This window comes from Daucus carota, chromosome 1 (genome assembly GCF_001625215.2).
Source record: "Daucus carota subsp. sativus chromosome 1, DH1 v3.0, whole genome shotgun sequence".
Taxonomy (NCBI): domain Eukaryota; kingdom Viridiplantae; phylum Streptophyta; class Magnoliopsida; order Apiales; family Apiaceae; genus Daucus; species Daucus carota.
Window position 1 is genome coordinate 42208830 of NC_030381.2, and position 18132 is coordinate 42226961.

Here is an 18132-nt window from a genome sequence, read left to right on the forward strand (position 1 = left end):
TATCTCGGAAAATCAAAATATCATTGTCATAAAGTTTAGGGCTTCAAAACAGCCCTCCAACAATCGAGGTTTAGCCAATCATAATCATAGTAAAACACATAAGAATCATAAAAAGAATAGAAATCGATACAGAATACCGATCCTTTCTCTTCTTCTCCGTGGCTCTCCTCAGTAGCACGTATGTAATTCTCTATCTAATAAAACCTAATACAAAAGTATTTTTATTCTAATAGGAATATACAAGGCAATTCCGAAACTGAATGGGTTTCCAAAAGGTCAAAATTCGCAGTTGACTTTCTCCCCTGTTCCTGGGCTGTTTCAGCGGGCTTTTGATATCTGGACCCATCTAGAATGATAGAAAATTATATTATCTTCGCGTGAGCTGTTGAATCGCCCAAATCCGACTTCTAAAACTCAAGATATGGCCCAAACAATATTCCGAATGCGGGTAGCCCAATAGTTGCGAATTTTCTTCTAATTTGCTCCAAATCCTCTCCAATTTAGAATTCCTTGCTCCCTACAATAAGATATTAAAATATAATTAATATATGTCCAATTGAATGCAAAATATAACTAATATGAGAACAATTATCATCTAAAATATATATAAATATATACTTTATCAAGAGACTGCATGTCACCAACAATACATCAGTTTCAACTTTCAAGCTAAAAATTGTATGAGTATGTGGGAACAATTCTTAGTATCTCATACCTTTATGTAGGTCTCGTAATTAGTCATCAGGATACTGATGAATTGTTCCTTTGGCACAGTACTATTAGTCGCAAAATAACCAAAAATGTCATTGCTACCTATGCTGATGCTGAAGACAGACTTGGACAGAAAAATTGCTGTTTTTGTTGCTCCCATTGCAGCTGTGAGATTGCTGCGGACTGTGGCAAATTGGTTGATTTGCTCGGACAATGGCACGACCACCTGTTGGCAATCACACAGGATGAGAACGAGATTGTCAGGGGATGAGCATCCTTACATGATAAGTAGAAACATGATATGATATTAGTTGATGGTATCTCGTGAAGAATTAGTTAGTCATACCAGCTCCTTTCCAGTTATATCAAGGATACCAGCACCACCTGAGGCAAAGTTCACACCTCTAAATTTAGGCCTTCGGAGTCCTGCTTTGATGGTCACAAGATACAAAAATGGCTGCGGGCTTCTCCTGAATCCCATTAACTTGGCTGACCATCACGTACCCAAAGTAAGCATCAGTCAATAAGATAAACATTATAAATTTAAACACAACGGATGCTTACCAATTTGATCAGCACTATTAAAACCATTACTGAATCTCCCGGTAGGCCTAGAGTTTGGAAAATCAATGCCATTGGCCAGAAAGTCAGCTCTTACTTTGCTGTTGGTTAAAAAAGAATTAGTACCAACGTCCGCAGTTGAGTCCCCTAGTATAAAAAGCGCTGGAACTGCAGCTCCACACAGCCCGGGTGCCAGCATTGCCAGAACACTGGACAGAAAAAGTAACGAAGCAACGTGCCTATATGCCATGAGGAAGCTGTGAGGGATAAGAATCTCCTTAGTGTGTAATAATGGAGATTTAAGTTTAATTCTAACTTCTCAAGGACTATTTATAGATAATAGCCGAGGTTGAATAGACTTATTTCATCTATGTGTCCTTATAGGTGACAAGATCAATTGGCTTGGCCTCTTTGGGGGCGGATTTGCTTTAGAGAACTTGTCTGAGGTATGCGCTTAACTCTTTAGAGATCGGCAAATTATACAGATTATTTACAAGGTATAGACAAATCTCCTGCTTAAGATTGCCGGCAAACAACAATTGACACGGTCCTTAGTCATAATTTAGAAATACGCCGTGTTGTAAACGTTTGTTTTGGATGGACTATAGGATAATAAAGGCCAGTTCAGATTATAAATGATTCAGATGAAATAATAACAATAATAATAATGCATGATTGATGAATTTTAAGAAATTGTTGTTCATATCAGTTCAGACTACCTGATGTTTATACTGTGCTGAACTCAGTCCAAAAACAATACTATTTTTTACAGTAAAATTTGGTTCCTGGATGAAATTCAAATCGCGCTAATACAGACCTAAAATCGCTGATGGAGTCATATATGTATCTTACTCAGCGGTAGAAACAAGAAGTAGCTTATAATATTCGTTACTAAAACAGTGGTGATTGTCTTTGATAGTACTTGTTAGTGATGAAAAGAATGAGCAGATGAATCTATTGTACGTCTCGAGAACTACAAGCGAAATAACCAAAAACTAATGCCAACAGTTTATGTTAAACAAGTAACCGAGGGGGTTATACGAGAATGAAATAAATGTCGATGTCAATGTCTTCTGATGTTTGTTTTTCATTCATCTCCATTAAAGATGCATGGACGTCGGACGAGGAGGTAATTTTCTACTAACAGCTGTGCAACAAAGCAGGTATTTTCTGGAACAGCGAACTCCTTCCTCACAAATATTACTCGACGCTTCCGGAGTATAAACATAGTCAGCCCGGCTCAATCACAAAAGAGGCCCGGTGCTAAATTTATATGTGGGCTCTTTACAAAAAAACATACATCACATAAATTTTGTTCTATTTTAAATTAATTTGAAGTTTAAAACAAGAAAAAGTCTAATAAATTAATTTATTTAATACAAAAAAATAATAGTTATAATATATAATTTGTGACAAGAATAAAAATTATAAATTAATTATTCATTAAAAATATTTAGCAAATCAATACAAAAAAAAGCTCAAAAAATAATTTAATAAATAATAATTAATACTAACATAAGAATATATAATATCATTTTATATATAACAATAATTATATTAATGATAATCGACTAACTGTAAAAAGAATATATAAATAAAGTATTCTAATCAACATACAATAAAAAATAAAATTAATTATATATGTGTACAAATATTATGGGCCTGAAATCTGGGGCCTTCCAAATTTTGAGGCCACTGCTGAGGGGCTTCTTGCACGCCCTAATCACCGGCCCTGAACATAGTTGCACCGCATTGAAGGTTTTTTACAAAATTTTGTTAAAGTAACATCTTAAAATTAATGCTTAAAATGTAAGCATACAACCACCAAGATTCTGCCGCACAACTAGAGCTGAGCATTCAGTCGGTTCAGTCCAGAATCGGACAGAACCGAACCGAAAAAACCGAAAACCGAATTAGGAATTTTTCCCAGACCAAAATTATATTTGGACCGAACCGGAACCGAACCGAATAATTTGGTTTGGTTTGGTTCTATCTCTAAGAACCGAAATTATTTTGCAAAAAAAAATGAAAAGCCAAGTTGAAACTGCTGAATTTTGCACAGGCACATAGCACACAGCATCCAACATCCAGCCTCCTGTAATCAGCTACCGAGGCTAATTATAAAGAAGCTAGAGTTATTTGTGTGGCACTAGTCTACTACTACAGGCAGCTATATCAATTTACAAGCTCTGGATGCTTGATTCTTGAAGTGAATCTCTGATTCATGAAGTCAAGTACAGATTACGATGCTTGATTTGTGAATCTGGAACATGTGCAATGCGATACTAGGGAGCAGGGACTGGGGTTTATGTGCGGCAGTATGCATATGTATGTGAACTGAAGGGAATATGTAATTAGTGCCGCATCTATGTTTTTTTTTTTTGTCATAGTGCCGCATCTATGTTAAACATGTATTATATTTAACTAGTAATTTGCCCGTGCTCCGCACACGGTGATACGTAGTTTTTTTAATTATTCCGATATATCTTATGTTTCATTTCTTAGACAATACAATTAACAATTTAAAATTTTACAAAGGGCTTATTAAATTGAGGGGATATATTTTTCTAATTATACCGGTATATGTTCTCTATGTAATTTTAGACCAAAAACTACTAACTAAACAACTAACCCCGTGCTTTCTAAATCCACTTCACAAATCAAAGTTTTGAAACTACATCAACTTAGAAGCAAAAAAACAGAGCAACAAAAATATTAAAAACCAAGTTAAAACCCAAATATATATAAAATAGTGCAAACGGAAGGAATTCATGAAACATAGTACTAAAACAACCAATTGAAAAACACACAAACAATCCGAGCAAATCCTAGACTTCAACAGCAAAGTCATTTATTTAAAACTACATCTAGAAAAAAAGAGAAATCTCCATCCAAGCCATTCTACTTCTTTAAGATCCCAACAGAAAATTCCATCAAGCACATTTCAACCTTCCTGCAAAAGTAATTTTTTTTAGAGTAGTCAGCAATTATATGAAGAGACATGTGACTTAAAAATTTAACACAAGAATGTTTTTACGTACAATCTTAATTTTTTTGTAGACTGATTTTTCAGAAGTTGGAGTGTCTTCTGTTTTGGTTAGGTCGATCTTGCTCTGCGAATATAAGATTTAAGAAAATTATTGCCGAATTGTTGAATTTAATCAAATCAAGAAGTATATAACGGTTAACTATTATTGTCAAAAGTAAGGCATGATACATTAAATCGGTGTAGTACCAACCTCAGCAAAACTGGAAGTACTCAAGCCTTCCCTCATCACATCGGATGACTTGTCTGCTCCAAATGAATTAGAAGCTTGAAATGCATCATTAACATAGAATATCTTACTCTTAGCTACGACATTCTCCTCTTTGACCTCAATATCAAAGGTGTACTCCTTCCCGATCATTTCTTTAATCTTTGCCGGGTATCCAGAAGCTGAAGCGGTCTACGGATTCAACAAAGTTAGGCTATTCAATGTATAAATCACTATTGAAATATGAGATCATGCATCACCTGATATTCAGATTTAAGAGTGCAATGGACGGACCTGCAGATTATCAGAAATGAGCTTGGTTGCTGTTTGGCCAACAATTCTTCTAGCAGCCCTGTCTAGAAGAACGAAATTCAATGCTTCTGTTTCATCCCCAGCAAGAACCACAATTTTGTACCTTGAACATAAATTTATAGAATAGAGAAGGATTAACATAAACTGGAGATTCATGAAGTCTATAGATAAGATTTGTCAAGCAGTAGATAGTAATTTTAGACTATAAAAGGCCAAACCTTTTTTCTGCCACTGGACTATTGGAACCACAGATGCATTTGTATCTTCCTTCCTCTTTAGAAACTTCTTCTGCGCATCCTATGCAGCTTATATACCACCAACTTCCACTTTCTTCGACATTTATAATTTTAACAACACACATAAAGTGATTCTGCATGTATGAAACATTTATGAATAAAAATGGATGGTGTTAAATTGTCTACAAAAAGAAAAGTATAATTCACATATCATGACCTTCAGATCAGCAACATTTGTTTTCTCGCTTAGCTCACTAACAGATATCTTCTCAATGATAGCCACGTCCTGGGTCTGGACAGACGATTCTTCCATGTCCTCAGGAACCTCAAATCCTTCCTCCTCGAGCCTTCATTTTATCATCTCTGAAAAATTCCTCATTTTTGGAATGTATTTTCATATGCATGAGAGAGAATTACCACGGTTGAAGCTATCCATAAGAGCCTATTGTGTTCGCGAGCTACCCGCTCCCCTACGAATGATCGATGATGCAGGCAGCTGAAAGAATGTATTCTTGTTCAAACTAACAGGCTTGGTCTCGATAAGTCTCGAAACTGGGGTCCTCAATCCTAAACAGTAACATGAAAATGTCACATGTCAGTGTACACCGGAATTAATATATGAGTTTTGATGTCCATAATGCAAAGAGCGAGACCTGCTAGGTCTACACCACTAAGTCGGTGTTCAGATGGACTCTGTGCATACGGTGCTGCAGGGTTGAAATTGTGTCAATATATTTACCTTTAAAAAATTGAGGGATTTAAAAAAAAATTCACAGACCTGATAAAGTACTGGTGCCATGCCGGCGAACATTCACGCTAGGCGGTGAACTCCCCTGAAAAGACTGAGTGAGACAGCTCTGCCCATAAGAAGGTGCAGCTGACAAAATATTAAACACATGGAGTCACCGGCATATAATTAATATGACAACATTGGGCTTGACGGATAATATAATAAAAATACTAATATTTAATATTAAATCAATGAGTGCAAAGCTAAATGTGGAACAGGTATTGTAATTGTAATCAGGAGACAACACCTGACCTCGCACTATTGCTCAACCTAGGCCAAGATTTTAATTGTTGAAAACCTCTGGACTGGAATTATTCTTGAAACCACATTTAGCTTTCATATCATTTAATCATTTAGTTTTATTTGGGATTAGATATGCTCTTTAATTAACCTTAAAATAAAATATTAGATGACACTAAGCTTTAATAATGTTTGGTACATTTTAGAATTGCACATATTATACCTTATTCTCTAAAATTTAAACTTGATATAGTGAATAGGTATTGTAATCAGGAGACAATACCTGCCTTCGAACTACTACTCAACCTAGACAAAGATTTTAATTGTTGAAAACCCCTGGAATGACCGAGTTCACCACTTGACGTCACACTTGGTTCCACTGTAGAATTGGGAAGAAGACGCAGAAAATTATGTTCCAATCGGCCACAATGCTAAAAAATAAAAAGGGAGCCTAGCATAAACAACATTCAACACAACACGCAAAAAATTCTTTAACCAAAAAATAAACAACCGACAGATTAATTTTTAGAAGCTTGATACCATGCAAAGGCACAGTAAGAAAATGCCATGCAGAACACGCAAAATAGAATACCTGAAATATTGGAACTACTCATATGTCTCGGAGCCGGTGTTGCTGTACCCCGGCGCGTGGATTGCAATACATAACTTTGCTGGGGTGAAACCAGACTTGCTGCCACACAAACAATACAACAAACACCATAAGCACTCTGTCAGACACGATAACATCATAGTGTGTAAGGATCATCCGAAAGTCAGCAACAAATCTGAAAAGTTTCTGAATCTTTAAACAAAGTGTAAGGTGATAGGAACAGACGTATATTAGGATCCAGATTTTCATTCGATCCAAACATAGGCCTTGAATGCTTCCGGGTTTCAAACACGTCCTCCACGGGGCATGCGGCAGAAGGCAAACCAGTGCCAAGGGCAGTAGAACTACGCTCTGACGCCTTTTGTACAGAGGATTGTTCTGATCCGAAGACGACTGCAAGACAGTATAAAGGAATACAGCAGAAAGCAATTAGTCTAGGAGAAAAAATTGAAAGCAATAAAAATATGAAGACAACTTAACCATTACTTGATCTTGGAGCGGGTCTGAGAGGCGTAGATGACGCCACGATGTTTTCGACATTGGAAACCCGTCGCTTAGAACCTGCATATTCGCTATAAAATGAAACAAAGATAACGATGATGAAGGAAGTAAAAAAGAAAACCACTACCTTTCTGAGACGAAGAAGGAGAAAACTGTCCAAGAGGAAGGCGCTTGCGCTTTGCATCATCCATAAGCAATGGTGATAGAACACCGGTGAAGCTTTGAACCTTGAAACGAAATGATGGAGAAGAAGCTATAATCACGGAAATAACCAACTGTTGCAAGATTTGTGAAGAAAAACATCGCTTTAAAAATTTTGAATAAATGGGGCGACCCGTTTATCTGGATATCCATCACATGTAGACACATAATAGCATATGGATCAACCCGCTTGATGTTGGGTGACCCAGAAAAACATGAGATGTCCAAAATGCCACCAGCAACAGTTAGTGGAGAAAAATGTGGAAGGCTAAAGCTAGTCTTTTTCAAAAGCTAGTTCTAACGCAAATTAAGAATATATTGAATTGAATATTGATATTGATATTGATTGATTGATATTGATATTGATATTGATATTGATATATTAATACAAAAAGTTTGGTCTATTCGGTCCGAAGAAGAGAAAAGACCGAAATTTCAAAAAAAATTGAAACCGAACCGAATTTATACGGTTCGGTTCGGTTTTTCGGTTCCAGTTCAGTTTTGCTCACCCCCTACGCAGAACCCTTTATTTTTTTTATAGATATTCAAGATCTAAATTTAAATACATATTTTTTTTCTTCTTTCAAAAGTAATTTCAAAATATAATACATAAGACATTTTTTTCATGTGCAGTTTTACTACAAAACCGGGACTAATACTAAAAATAAGATAATAGTTCCAAAAATAAGATAATGTTCTAACATTCTCTAGATCTAATTAAACATATCTAATTAAAGAAAAGATGATTTTATTTTATTTTTCAAAACACAGGAATGTCGTCTTTGCAATGTAAAGTACATGAGTATCAAATAAAAATATAAAATTTTGTACACAATATTATCAAATGTAAATATAAATAACAAATTAAAATCTCTTGAATGAAAAAATTACAAACTAATTTAACATAAAAAAAAATTTAAATTAAACTAGCACAAAAGTCGGTGCAAGTGCAAGATATGGGCTTGTACATATTTTTAAATAAGTTTTAAATGAACCACTACATATATTGATATAATTTTAAACTAAAAGTCGATAAAAATATTATTTTGATTTTAATTTATATTTAAATAATAATTTTAGAATATTATGTACAGATGTTTCATGAACAGGATATTCTATAATTTGATTAGACCCATTTTAATCCATATGATAGTAATCACATGATTTTTTAATTCCTTAAATACTAAGTTTTTTTTTGAAAGGCAAAAGATTTCATAGATATGGCAAAGATTACAAGATCCTGATAACATATTTGAATAAAGCCTAAAAGCTTTATAATAGATCCTAGACAGGGTACTTACTACATATACTATTAAAGCAGCCAATCACCAACAAAAGCCTTACTCCACCCCTAGAAACAACACAATATTCTAAAAAGCCTAATAATCACCCTACACCCTATAACATCAGTAACCAAAAGACTGCAGACCCTATTTCCAAGCACCCATGCATCGAGAGCTCCATGCACCTCAGTCATCCTCGATCTCGATCACTTCCACCATCTCACCCTCTGCGTTCAACATACCACCATCTACCACCTCTGGGACCTCACCTTCATCATTATTTTCAACAGCAGGTATAATATCCTCTTCATTCACTGCTAAGAAACGCGGATCAGCCGAGCCCAACCCCATATCGCGACTCCAGATTTCAAAGATATCTCCAAAAGGTTGAGCAATGACAACCATATTCTTGAAATTCTGAGCACCATGATGAGCCAAGAAAACAGCAAGCCCGTTAGCATTGGTGTCGCAGAGGGTGGGTTCAAGATTGAAGTTAGGGTCAGCTTTGCGCTGGTTCAGCTGCTGCACCCAGTCCGCATGATCAGGGTGAGCCCCCTCCAAACGGGAGTTCCTCCACTCCCAGAAAGCCTCAAAGTGATCCGACTCAAGATAAAACTGCTCCCAGCCTTCTGCATACGCACGCTTGCACCCCTCCAAAAGAGCCTGAAACTCATTTTGCCTCTGGTTTTGAATTCCCAAAGATCCTGAGAGCATCCTTAAGATCCTTCCCCTACTGTTGCGAATAACTAGTCCAATGCCTGAGATGTTGCCATTTGGGAGCGCCGCAACCAAGAAACAACCGTGAACGTTGATCTTAACCATTCCCCTACGAGGCATACGCCACCTGGGACTGACATCAACATGTTCCACAGGTTCCATTGCAGTTGAGGAAGATGGGAAGAGTGAAAACTTTAAGAGGTGATTTTGTGGAGCTATTTAGATAAGTAGAGTCACTAATGGCCTTGATTTATATAGCTGAAAACAGACTTGTGCGAAATCCCAAGCGCTTCCACGCGAGACCTGCTATTGGTCCATAGCCGAAACTCTTCGGTTGCATATCCTCTAAATCTGTTTCTCCGCTATCATAGAAATGTTCTTTTCCCCAGGAGAAATGTTGTTTCCCGAGCAAGCACGCCAGGGATTAGTTATGGGCCCAAAAATGGGCCATCTGTGAATTATGGGCTCCTTGTTTAGCCAGCATATCAGCCCTGCAGTTGAGGTCTCTAGAAATTAGCTTGATGTAGACCTTCATGGGCTTAATGAGCCTGGCCAGATAAATATATTCTTCCTCCACATCAGATGTGAACAGCTCCAGAAACTTGCAGATTAACGATTTACAATCCGAATAAATCAGTAAGGAATGATCAGACCACCGGGACTTAGCAAAATTTGTTAGTAGGAATGTCAAAGCATTCCATTCAGCTTGAAAAGCACTACAAGCACTACTTGGGCCTGAGAATGAAAATATTGCATTACCATTTTTCTGTTGTATATAACCCCCTATACCAGCCTGATTACTTCCTTGTAGAATCTTCCAAGAGCCATCTAAGAAGGCTATTAGATCCCAGTTGACCTGACTCAATGCCTTCATTTGATCATCTTCAGATTTAGTGATTGATCCCATTGGATTGTGATCCCACCAAGTTGTCGAGCTAACTGTAATGAGATTTTCTGCCAAACACCACTCTCTGGCCAAAGACTTAAGAAAAATTAAGTTGTGCCTTACGTGGACAGGAACGTTATTAAAAATTGCATCATTTCGAGAGAGCCAAATTACCCACAGAGTGGCACTAATAACCACTTGCCATGCAAATTTTGCTTTTTTGTAACGGATCAGCTTTGCACTATCCCATAAGTTGCATGGATTTAAACCCTCCAAGAAATCATCCTCAAAATTCCACCATGAACAAACTAACTGCCATAAATTCCTAGCTGCTCGACAATCATAGAAAATGTGTTGAACTGTTTCCTCAGAGATTCCACAACTAGCACATGTATTACTGCCGGAGACATTGATTCCTCTTTTTGCAAGAAAGTCCCTAGTGGTCAGAATATTCAAGTGCATCTTCCAGAGGAAATATTTGATTTTCTGCGGAACTTTCAATTTCCAAATAAGGTTCCAGCTTACTATTCCGGAACTAGATGACAGTTCCATTACAGCATGATGAACTGTAAAAACCTTGCCAGAAACCAGCCACCTAATAGAGTCCTTCTGAGTAGTTAATGATACGCCATTGATGATTGTGACAAGCAAGACATGCTCCTCCTCCTCCCAAGCTCTAAAAGCCCTGTTCCAAAGAAGCTTGTTTGATGTCGCATTATGCCACTGATCCAGGAAAGAGGCTACAGATATACCTTGCAGAGTGGACAAACTATATAGTCTTTTAAATCTGTGCATGAGTGCTGTGTTACCATGCCAGATGTCTTCCCAAAAAAGTACATGTAATCCATTACCAATATTCCAAATAAGTTTTCCTCTGTCCAAACTACCTCTAAAAAGAGGATGATTTGCTGCATTCACCATGTCCTGCAGACTGTTAGAAGGTTTTTTACCAGCCAAACTAATATGTTCATGCCTCAGTGAAGAATAAAGATTGAAGTATTCAAGATTGTGGAAGTAATGAAGATGTTGTCCGAGTACTCGAAAGATTTCAGTGCAACCCCTGAAGCAAGATATTTCTATATCTTGGTTGGTTAATTTACAATCAACAAACTGAAGCATAAACTAACCCGGAACCGACTGATCAATGTTTGCTGACAAAGAAGGTACAATGTTTAACTTCAGTGTTTGTCGCTTGTGAACCAGACCAGTGCACTAAGCGTCAGCACGTACGGAGTTTTGCAAAGTATTTATCGATCGAAGAATTGATCCAGTTATATCAAGTCATTTGTTCCAAAGCCAAGCCAAATGCCTTGCCTCTGCAAGCTGTATCAAGTCTACTGCTCAAATGTCATATGTCAAGCTTCCACAGAAAGCCATATCAGGAAGTGACCTATCTTTTATATGTGTGCACTTATATATTTGTATATGTACAAATATATTTATATATATGTATATATGTATATTTAATTAAATATAATATATATAATATATATGTATATATGTTTTTAAACATATGTATATGTATATTTATATGTATGTATATTTAAATAAATATATATGTATATAGTATATGTATTTATATTTTACATAAGCAATTATATAATTAAGTGTATATATATATTATATTATGTGCATAAATATATGTATATTTAGAGAGAGTTATATATATCTTTATATATATATTTATATTTATATTTACACATAGTTATATGTATATTATATATATTTAAATATATGAGAATATATTTAAATATATGTGTATATATATGTTACTATATGTTTATATAAATATTATATATATGTATATATTTATATATACTTTTCTTTATATATATTTATGTTTATATTTATATTTATAAATAACTATATATATATCTCTATATATATTTATATATATATTTACATTTGTATTTACATATAATTATATATTATATATATTTAAATATATGAGAATATATTTAAATATATGTACATATATTATTATATGTTCATATAAATAAAATATATATGTGTGTATATATTTATATATATTTTTATTTATTAATATAATAACAACATAATATATTATATTATATATATATTATGCATGCATGTGATGATGTCAGGTGTCTAGGGCAACCTAGGGTTTGCATGTGCATCTAGGGTTTCACTGTGAATACAAGGAATGCACCATCTAGCACGTGAGATAACATGAAGACCTTGTTGTGGCGCAAGTTACATGTTATATGAAATAGACTAAGGCATGAAATCATCAGTAGTACGTACACAGGGCTCCTTTGAGCGCAAGTTGAAGAGAGAGAACAGTGTGACCTGTTGCACCCCTGGCGCAACTTATGCTGAACACAGAAAATGACTAAGGCGTATACACTGTGATCATACTGGGAGTTTGAAGCGCAAGTTGGTGTTGGCGCCACTTACTTTTACATAAAAGAATATATATATATATACCTGCTGTGGTTAGCTCCTGTGCATGTGTGGAGTCACAGTGGCGCAAGTATATCTTCTAAGTCTTGCACACACTGGGATGCACACTGGCGCAACTTTGATGTCAAAGGCGCAACCTTTGACCGTGGAGGACCATCAGGCACTTAACGTGGCGCCAATTGTTTCTTGATTTTAATTAAGTCAAAATGACTCAAGGTGAACACAGGAGGCGCAAACTCATGCAAGGGCGCAACTTCCCTCAACCTGGCGCAAGTTTGGATTCAATGAAGTTAACTAGGGTTAGTTAATGAAAAGTCTATAAATACATGAGATGTGGGTTCATTAGTAACACACTCTCCACCACCTTTTTGGTGGAATGGCTTTGTGCCTTGCACACTACTACACACAAATAAACTCTAGCTTAGTTTTGTATTATATATATATTTAGAAGCTAGGGTTTGTGAGTGTAAGTAGTAGTAGCCATTGTAGCCAACCTTCGGGTTTGGATTTATAGCACCCTTCGAGGTATTTATCAATATACAGATATACCTTGGAAAATATTGTGTGTTGGTTTAATATTTTCATATCCTCAGAAACCGACCCGATAAATATCTGGAACACGAAACCCATTACAGGACTGCAATTTATTTATCCGCAAGATTCGAAAGAATTTTAAATTGTAGTGAGTATCGTATTCAACCCCCCCTTCTACGATACTTTGGACCTAACAATTGGTATCAGAGCCAGGCTGATTGATATACAAATCAGGATCCTTATCGTACGGAAAATCAATAACCTAGCTTTTGATATTTGATTAGGGGAAATGTTCTTCCGGTTTGTGTTGCTGAATTTGTTCGTAGGCCTAAGCAAGGATTATCTGTCGGATACTGAACTTTGGACCGGGACTTATAAATTTATACTTTAAATTTTAATAAGTTTATTTTATAAATTTGACTTAATTTATTTTAAACTTGTTAATTGAGTTTATTTTGAATTAATTAAATTTATCTTATAAACTTAATTAAATTTACTTTATAAACTTTACTAAATTCATTTAATAAATTTGCTTAAATTTATTTTAGACTTGTAAAGTTTACTCTTAGACTTTATCAAGTTTATCATAAATTTTTATAAATTTATTATTTAAATTTGTATAGTTTATGATTTAAATTTAAGTTAAAATATAAAATATAAATTTAAGAGGATTTAAGTGATTATGGATATAAGTTCAAGTTCAAGGGTTCAATTTAGTTTGTTCTGGAAGCTATGATTTAATTGGAGACGAGACACTTGAATATTTTCAAAAATTAAATTTATCAAATAAATTTTAATATATTTACTAAATGAATTTGAAATAAATTTATTCTAAACTTATTCAGTTTATTATGAATTTATTTGAATTTTTTTTAAATATAATTAAATTTACTTTATAGATTTAACTAAGTTTATTTTATACTTTATTTTCTTTCGTCTTTTAAAACTTAATTTTAAAATTTATTTTCTTTATAATTTAAACTTAGTTTAAATAATCAAGTGTCCCGTAACCTTTTTAATTATTCTACTCCAAGACAAATCAGATTAACATTTAGTTGAGACAGATCATGCTGACAGATTACAAGACAAACACCGGGCTTTCAAATACCAGATTCTCAGAACCGGTAATGGAAGTACATTGATGACCCAATCCAATTAATTTCTCAAAGGATTATTAGAAGCAGTTTTTCTATGTTCAACAAAGTTGATTGTGATTCGAAGAAGATTCTATTGAAGACTGATTGGACACTACTGACAGTGAATTTTGAAGAAGGTACTTCAGGCCTTGATCTGAGTAATTACTCCAACTTGATTATCAGATCACCAGATCAGGATGGGAATGTGCTACATCTACAATGAAGCAATTTCCAGGGCTCGGAATGTCAACTTTGAATGGCACCACTAGTAGTAGGAAAAGAGAAGTTTTTGCAAAAGAATCTTCAAGGGATTTCAAATCTAACTCAGTGATTCAGGGATATACAATTACTTAGTGAATTGTACCAATGCTAAATCTATCTGGAATCATCTGAGACCAAAGACAGAGAACTGTGGAGGTTTAAGGATATAATTATCGAGTTACTACCGCACCAAATCAGTTTCGTGCATTTATGTCAGAACCTTAGAATTGAACAGAAGAGTTTGTAACTGCTGAATTTGAGGAAGCTCAAGTCGACGAAAGTTAACACTTTTGAAGAATGTGAGGAAAGAACTTCAAGGATTAGCATAACACTGTCTGAGAAGTTTAGTCATGTCAGATTCAGACGGAATCCATTGGTTTCAAGTGGAGACTCTTCAGGGTTCAGTTCGATAGGTTGTTTGAAAACTGAGTTGGTCAGTAAACACAATATTGATTGGTATCTTTAGCAAAGGTGGGTTGCTATATATATTGAAGCCTCGACAAACAAGGACGATAGGGTTTGTCTGGAAATTCAAGTGGATGTTTTGAAAGAAGCATCATAACAAGTTCTAATGCTACATAAGGAAAGGTGTGAGATGGATCAGTTACTGATGAGAAGGATGATTATGGTTATCTGGCTATCCTAGCATTCTCTGAAGATGATTCACTTTGCACATCTCAGGTATGAATTCTTTCTAACTCTGCAATACTTATTTCATTATATTCAAAGCATGTTATAAATCTCTGAGTAGAATTGCTTAACACACAAGCACAAGCATGATAGCATCACAGTAGATAATGTTGAACTAGTATGCTAGATCACTGTTCTGGTAACTAGGATTGATGATAATCTTGTGCATGTGTCTTTAGCAGATTCTTAACATGTGTATGAATATTTAGGATTTGATTATTTGCAATGGTGAGATTAGAAGCTTTCCTTTGGAAAACAACTCTTAGTTTTAGGGGTTATGATCCTAGCATGTATAACTTTGTTAAAACACTTACATTCAGATTCCCTAGTACAATTAGATTTGCTTATCTAATCTGAATTGTTTGTTAAGGATTTTATTTTGTTCTATGATGGAATGTCTACCTTGTGTCAGTAGAACTTTTAGAACTTCATGTTAGATTTAAAACTGACTTAGGTAATAGAGATAGTATAATGCCATATAACAACAGATTGGAATCAGATCCTTATGCTCTTGGAAGATTATTGAATATGTAATTCTACTTGATACCTGTTGCACTTGTGTTAATTGGTTTAAGTAGAGAGTAGTGAATTTTCTGAATTGCATAACTGCCTGTCTTGCTATTGTCTTATCTTTGATTGTTTGCCATGTGTATTCAACATCATGTCTGCTTATTTTCATGTCATGAATGCATGTCTTTGTACTTGCATTGATTTTAGAAAAGCATGTTTGAGAATCACATTAGGGCAATGTCTAGATAAGAATTAGCATGTTAAGGTTGCTCCTGTTGTTACCATTGTTAAAGAAAAATCTCTAATCCATCCGGACCCAGTTATGATTGGGGACCATAGAACTCTTTCCATTTGTGATTGCAGGTTACATATGATCCATATGATTTTTGGTGCACTCTGTTTGCTGAGTAGCTGAAATCATATGATTCACAAAAAGTACCTTGTTAGCAAATGTGATCGTGTGAGCAGTTCCGTCAATAATCTTTGAAAGATGACAACAAAGATTCTCTTGTGGGACATGCTTGTTTTCCTGGAATGTCATCATGGAAGTATATCTTTCTTGGAAGAGTCAAAACACACAAATTCTGAGTATCAGACTGTTCTCTGACAAAGGACATTATGTCAGTTCATGGAATAGTGCTTTATCTCAAATCAGGAAAGATGTGAATCTGCTCGTAGCTAATATGGAACTTCAACTAAAGATGGAGTGAGCTATTTCGATAGTAAAGCTTCATGAGATAAGTATTAGCTATGGCACTTGAAGCTCTCGCACTTGTATGTCAAAACAAGGAGCTCTTTTTATTAGTAAGAAGAGATTTGGTGAGAGGACTGCCTCATCTGGAATTCAAATTGGATGAAGGATATGAGTTATGTCAATAGGGAAGTCGAAGGAGCATCGCACAGAAGCAAAGATATGATCAACATTACTGAGCCGCTTCAGATGATACGTATGGATTTCTACGGATCAGCTAATGTCATGTCTACAAACAAAGTCAAATATCTTTTTGCGATGATCGTTGACTACTCTAGATTCTTTCGTGTTGTTCATATGTGTTCGAAGGACAAGACGTCACAGATGGAGGTTGATCAAGATGAACCCTGATCATTGATAAATCCAGAAAAACACCATTCTTTCCAGTGACCAATCAGAAGCAAACACTAACTCTTGGTATGTGTTTGGAGGAAAATGCCTCTTTGCAAGTCTTGCATTTGAAGATCAAAGAATATTTTCCTCGGCTACTCTATGGAGTCTACAATCTACAGGGTGATTGTGATTGATCAATAGAAGGTGATTGTAAGTCTAGACGGGACATTGAACGACACTTTGCTCCAAGCTGTTAAAGGTGATAGTATTGGTTTAATAATGATTCAGATCCGAGCAGAATCTCTTTGCAAGGATGAGGATTATTAAGGAGATCCCAGCAACAGCTTAGGGGGAGCATTTGGTGGATCCACTAGTCAAACTCAACACCACATTGAAGATGAACAGGACATATCAAGAACGCATCTGCTTAGACAAAGGGTTTGAAGTCAATATCATTCCCGGGTTCTAGTTCTTAAATGTTTCGAATGGTGAAGTGAAGACTAGGAGAGATATTGTGAAAGGATGTTATTTCTTTGGGTTTCAATCTGAAGTGAAACTTAAGGAAGATTCAGAAGCTCTTAAAGGGATCCAGATTGAGTGATTGCACAACAAGATGATCTCAATCAGTTTGAAAGCAGATTGTGCGGATTCTGATACCCGGACCTAATGACAATTCATTACATAGTACTTGTCGGGTATTTAGATTCCAATTGGATGTTTTTGGCTCTGTTACGAGGGACAAGCCAATTTGGTTGCTAAGAGTTACTACAAAGGAGAAGGTTATGAAGATGATGGAAATAAAATCTTCAAGTTTAGGACTCTACATCTTAGGGGACTCAACGACCTTCATGATTGAACTAAAGCACCATTGACGAGACTCGGGGTCAGGATATTACAGTGAGCTAGAAGATGAAGCTTCATACAAAATTTCAAGGACCTTGCAGTTGCAGATCCAACAGAATTTGTATATCTCTTTCTTCACCAGCTCTCTATGAGTTGTTATCCAAGACCTGATGATAGTCACGGACAGGGTATGACTTCTGACTAGCATATTTTTTGAATATCTGTTTGCTAGAGTCATATTTGGTATCCAAAGTATTACCTCTCATGATACAAGGCACACACAATATAACTATCTGTGCTGTGATACCATGATTATATTATATGTGGACTAACGTCACTTGTGCAAGA

General features: G+C 35.5%; 2 protein-coding genes across 2 annotated transcripts; both read right to left on the reverse strand.

Annotated features, from left to right (window-relative positions):
- Positions 1-1715, reverse strand: LOC108201192 (GDSL esterase/lipase At5g55050). The gene is made up of 4 exons (XM_017369488.2): positions 1276-1715; positions 1058-1200; positions 716-937; positions 1-517 (listed from the first exon to the last, which is right to left on the reverse strand). The coding sequence occupies exons 1-4, from the start codon at positions 1520-1522 to the stop codon at positions 368-370; spliced, it is 762 nt and encodes a 253-aa protein (XP_017224977.1). The 5' UTR covers positions 1523-1715; the 3' UTR covers positions 1-367.
- Positions 1716-4011: 2296 nt separating this feature from the next.
- LOC108222925 (uncharacterized) lies at positions 4012-5207 on the reverse strand. Its single transcript, XM_017396913.2, has 5 exons — positions 5057-5207; positions 4821-4941; positions 4512-4718; positions 4314-4385; positions 4012-4225 (listed from the first exon to the last, which is right to left on the reverse strand). Exons 1-5 carry the CDS (start codon positions 5197-5199, stop codon positions 4217-4219), a joined length of 552 nt encoding a protein of 183 aa, XP_017252402.2. The 5' UTR covers positions 5200-5207; the 3' UTR covers positions 4012-4216.
- Positions 5208-18132: the final 12925 nt, after the last annotated feature.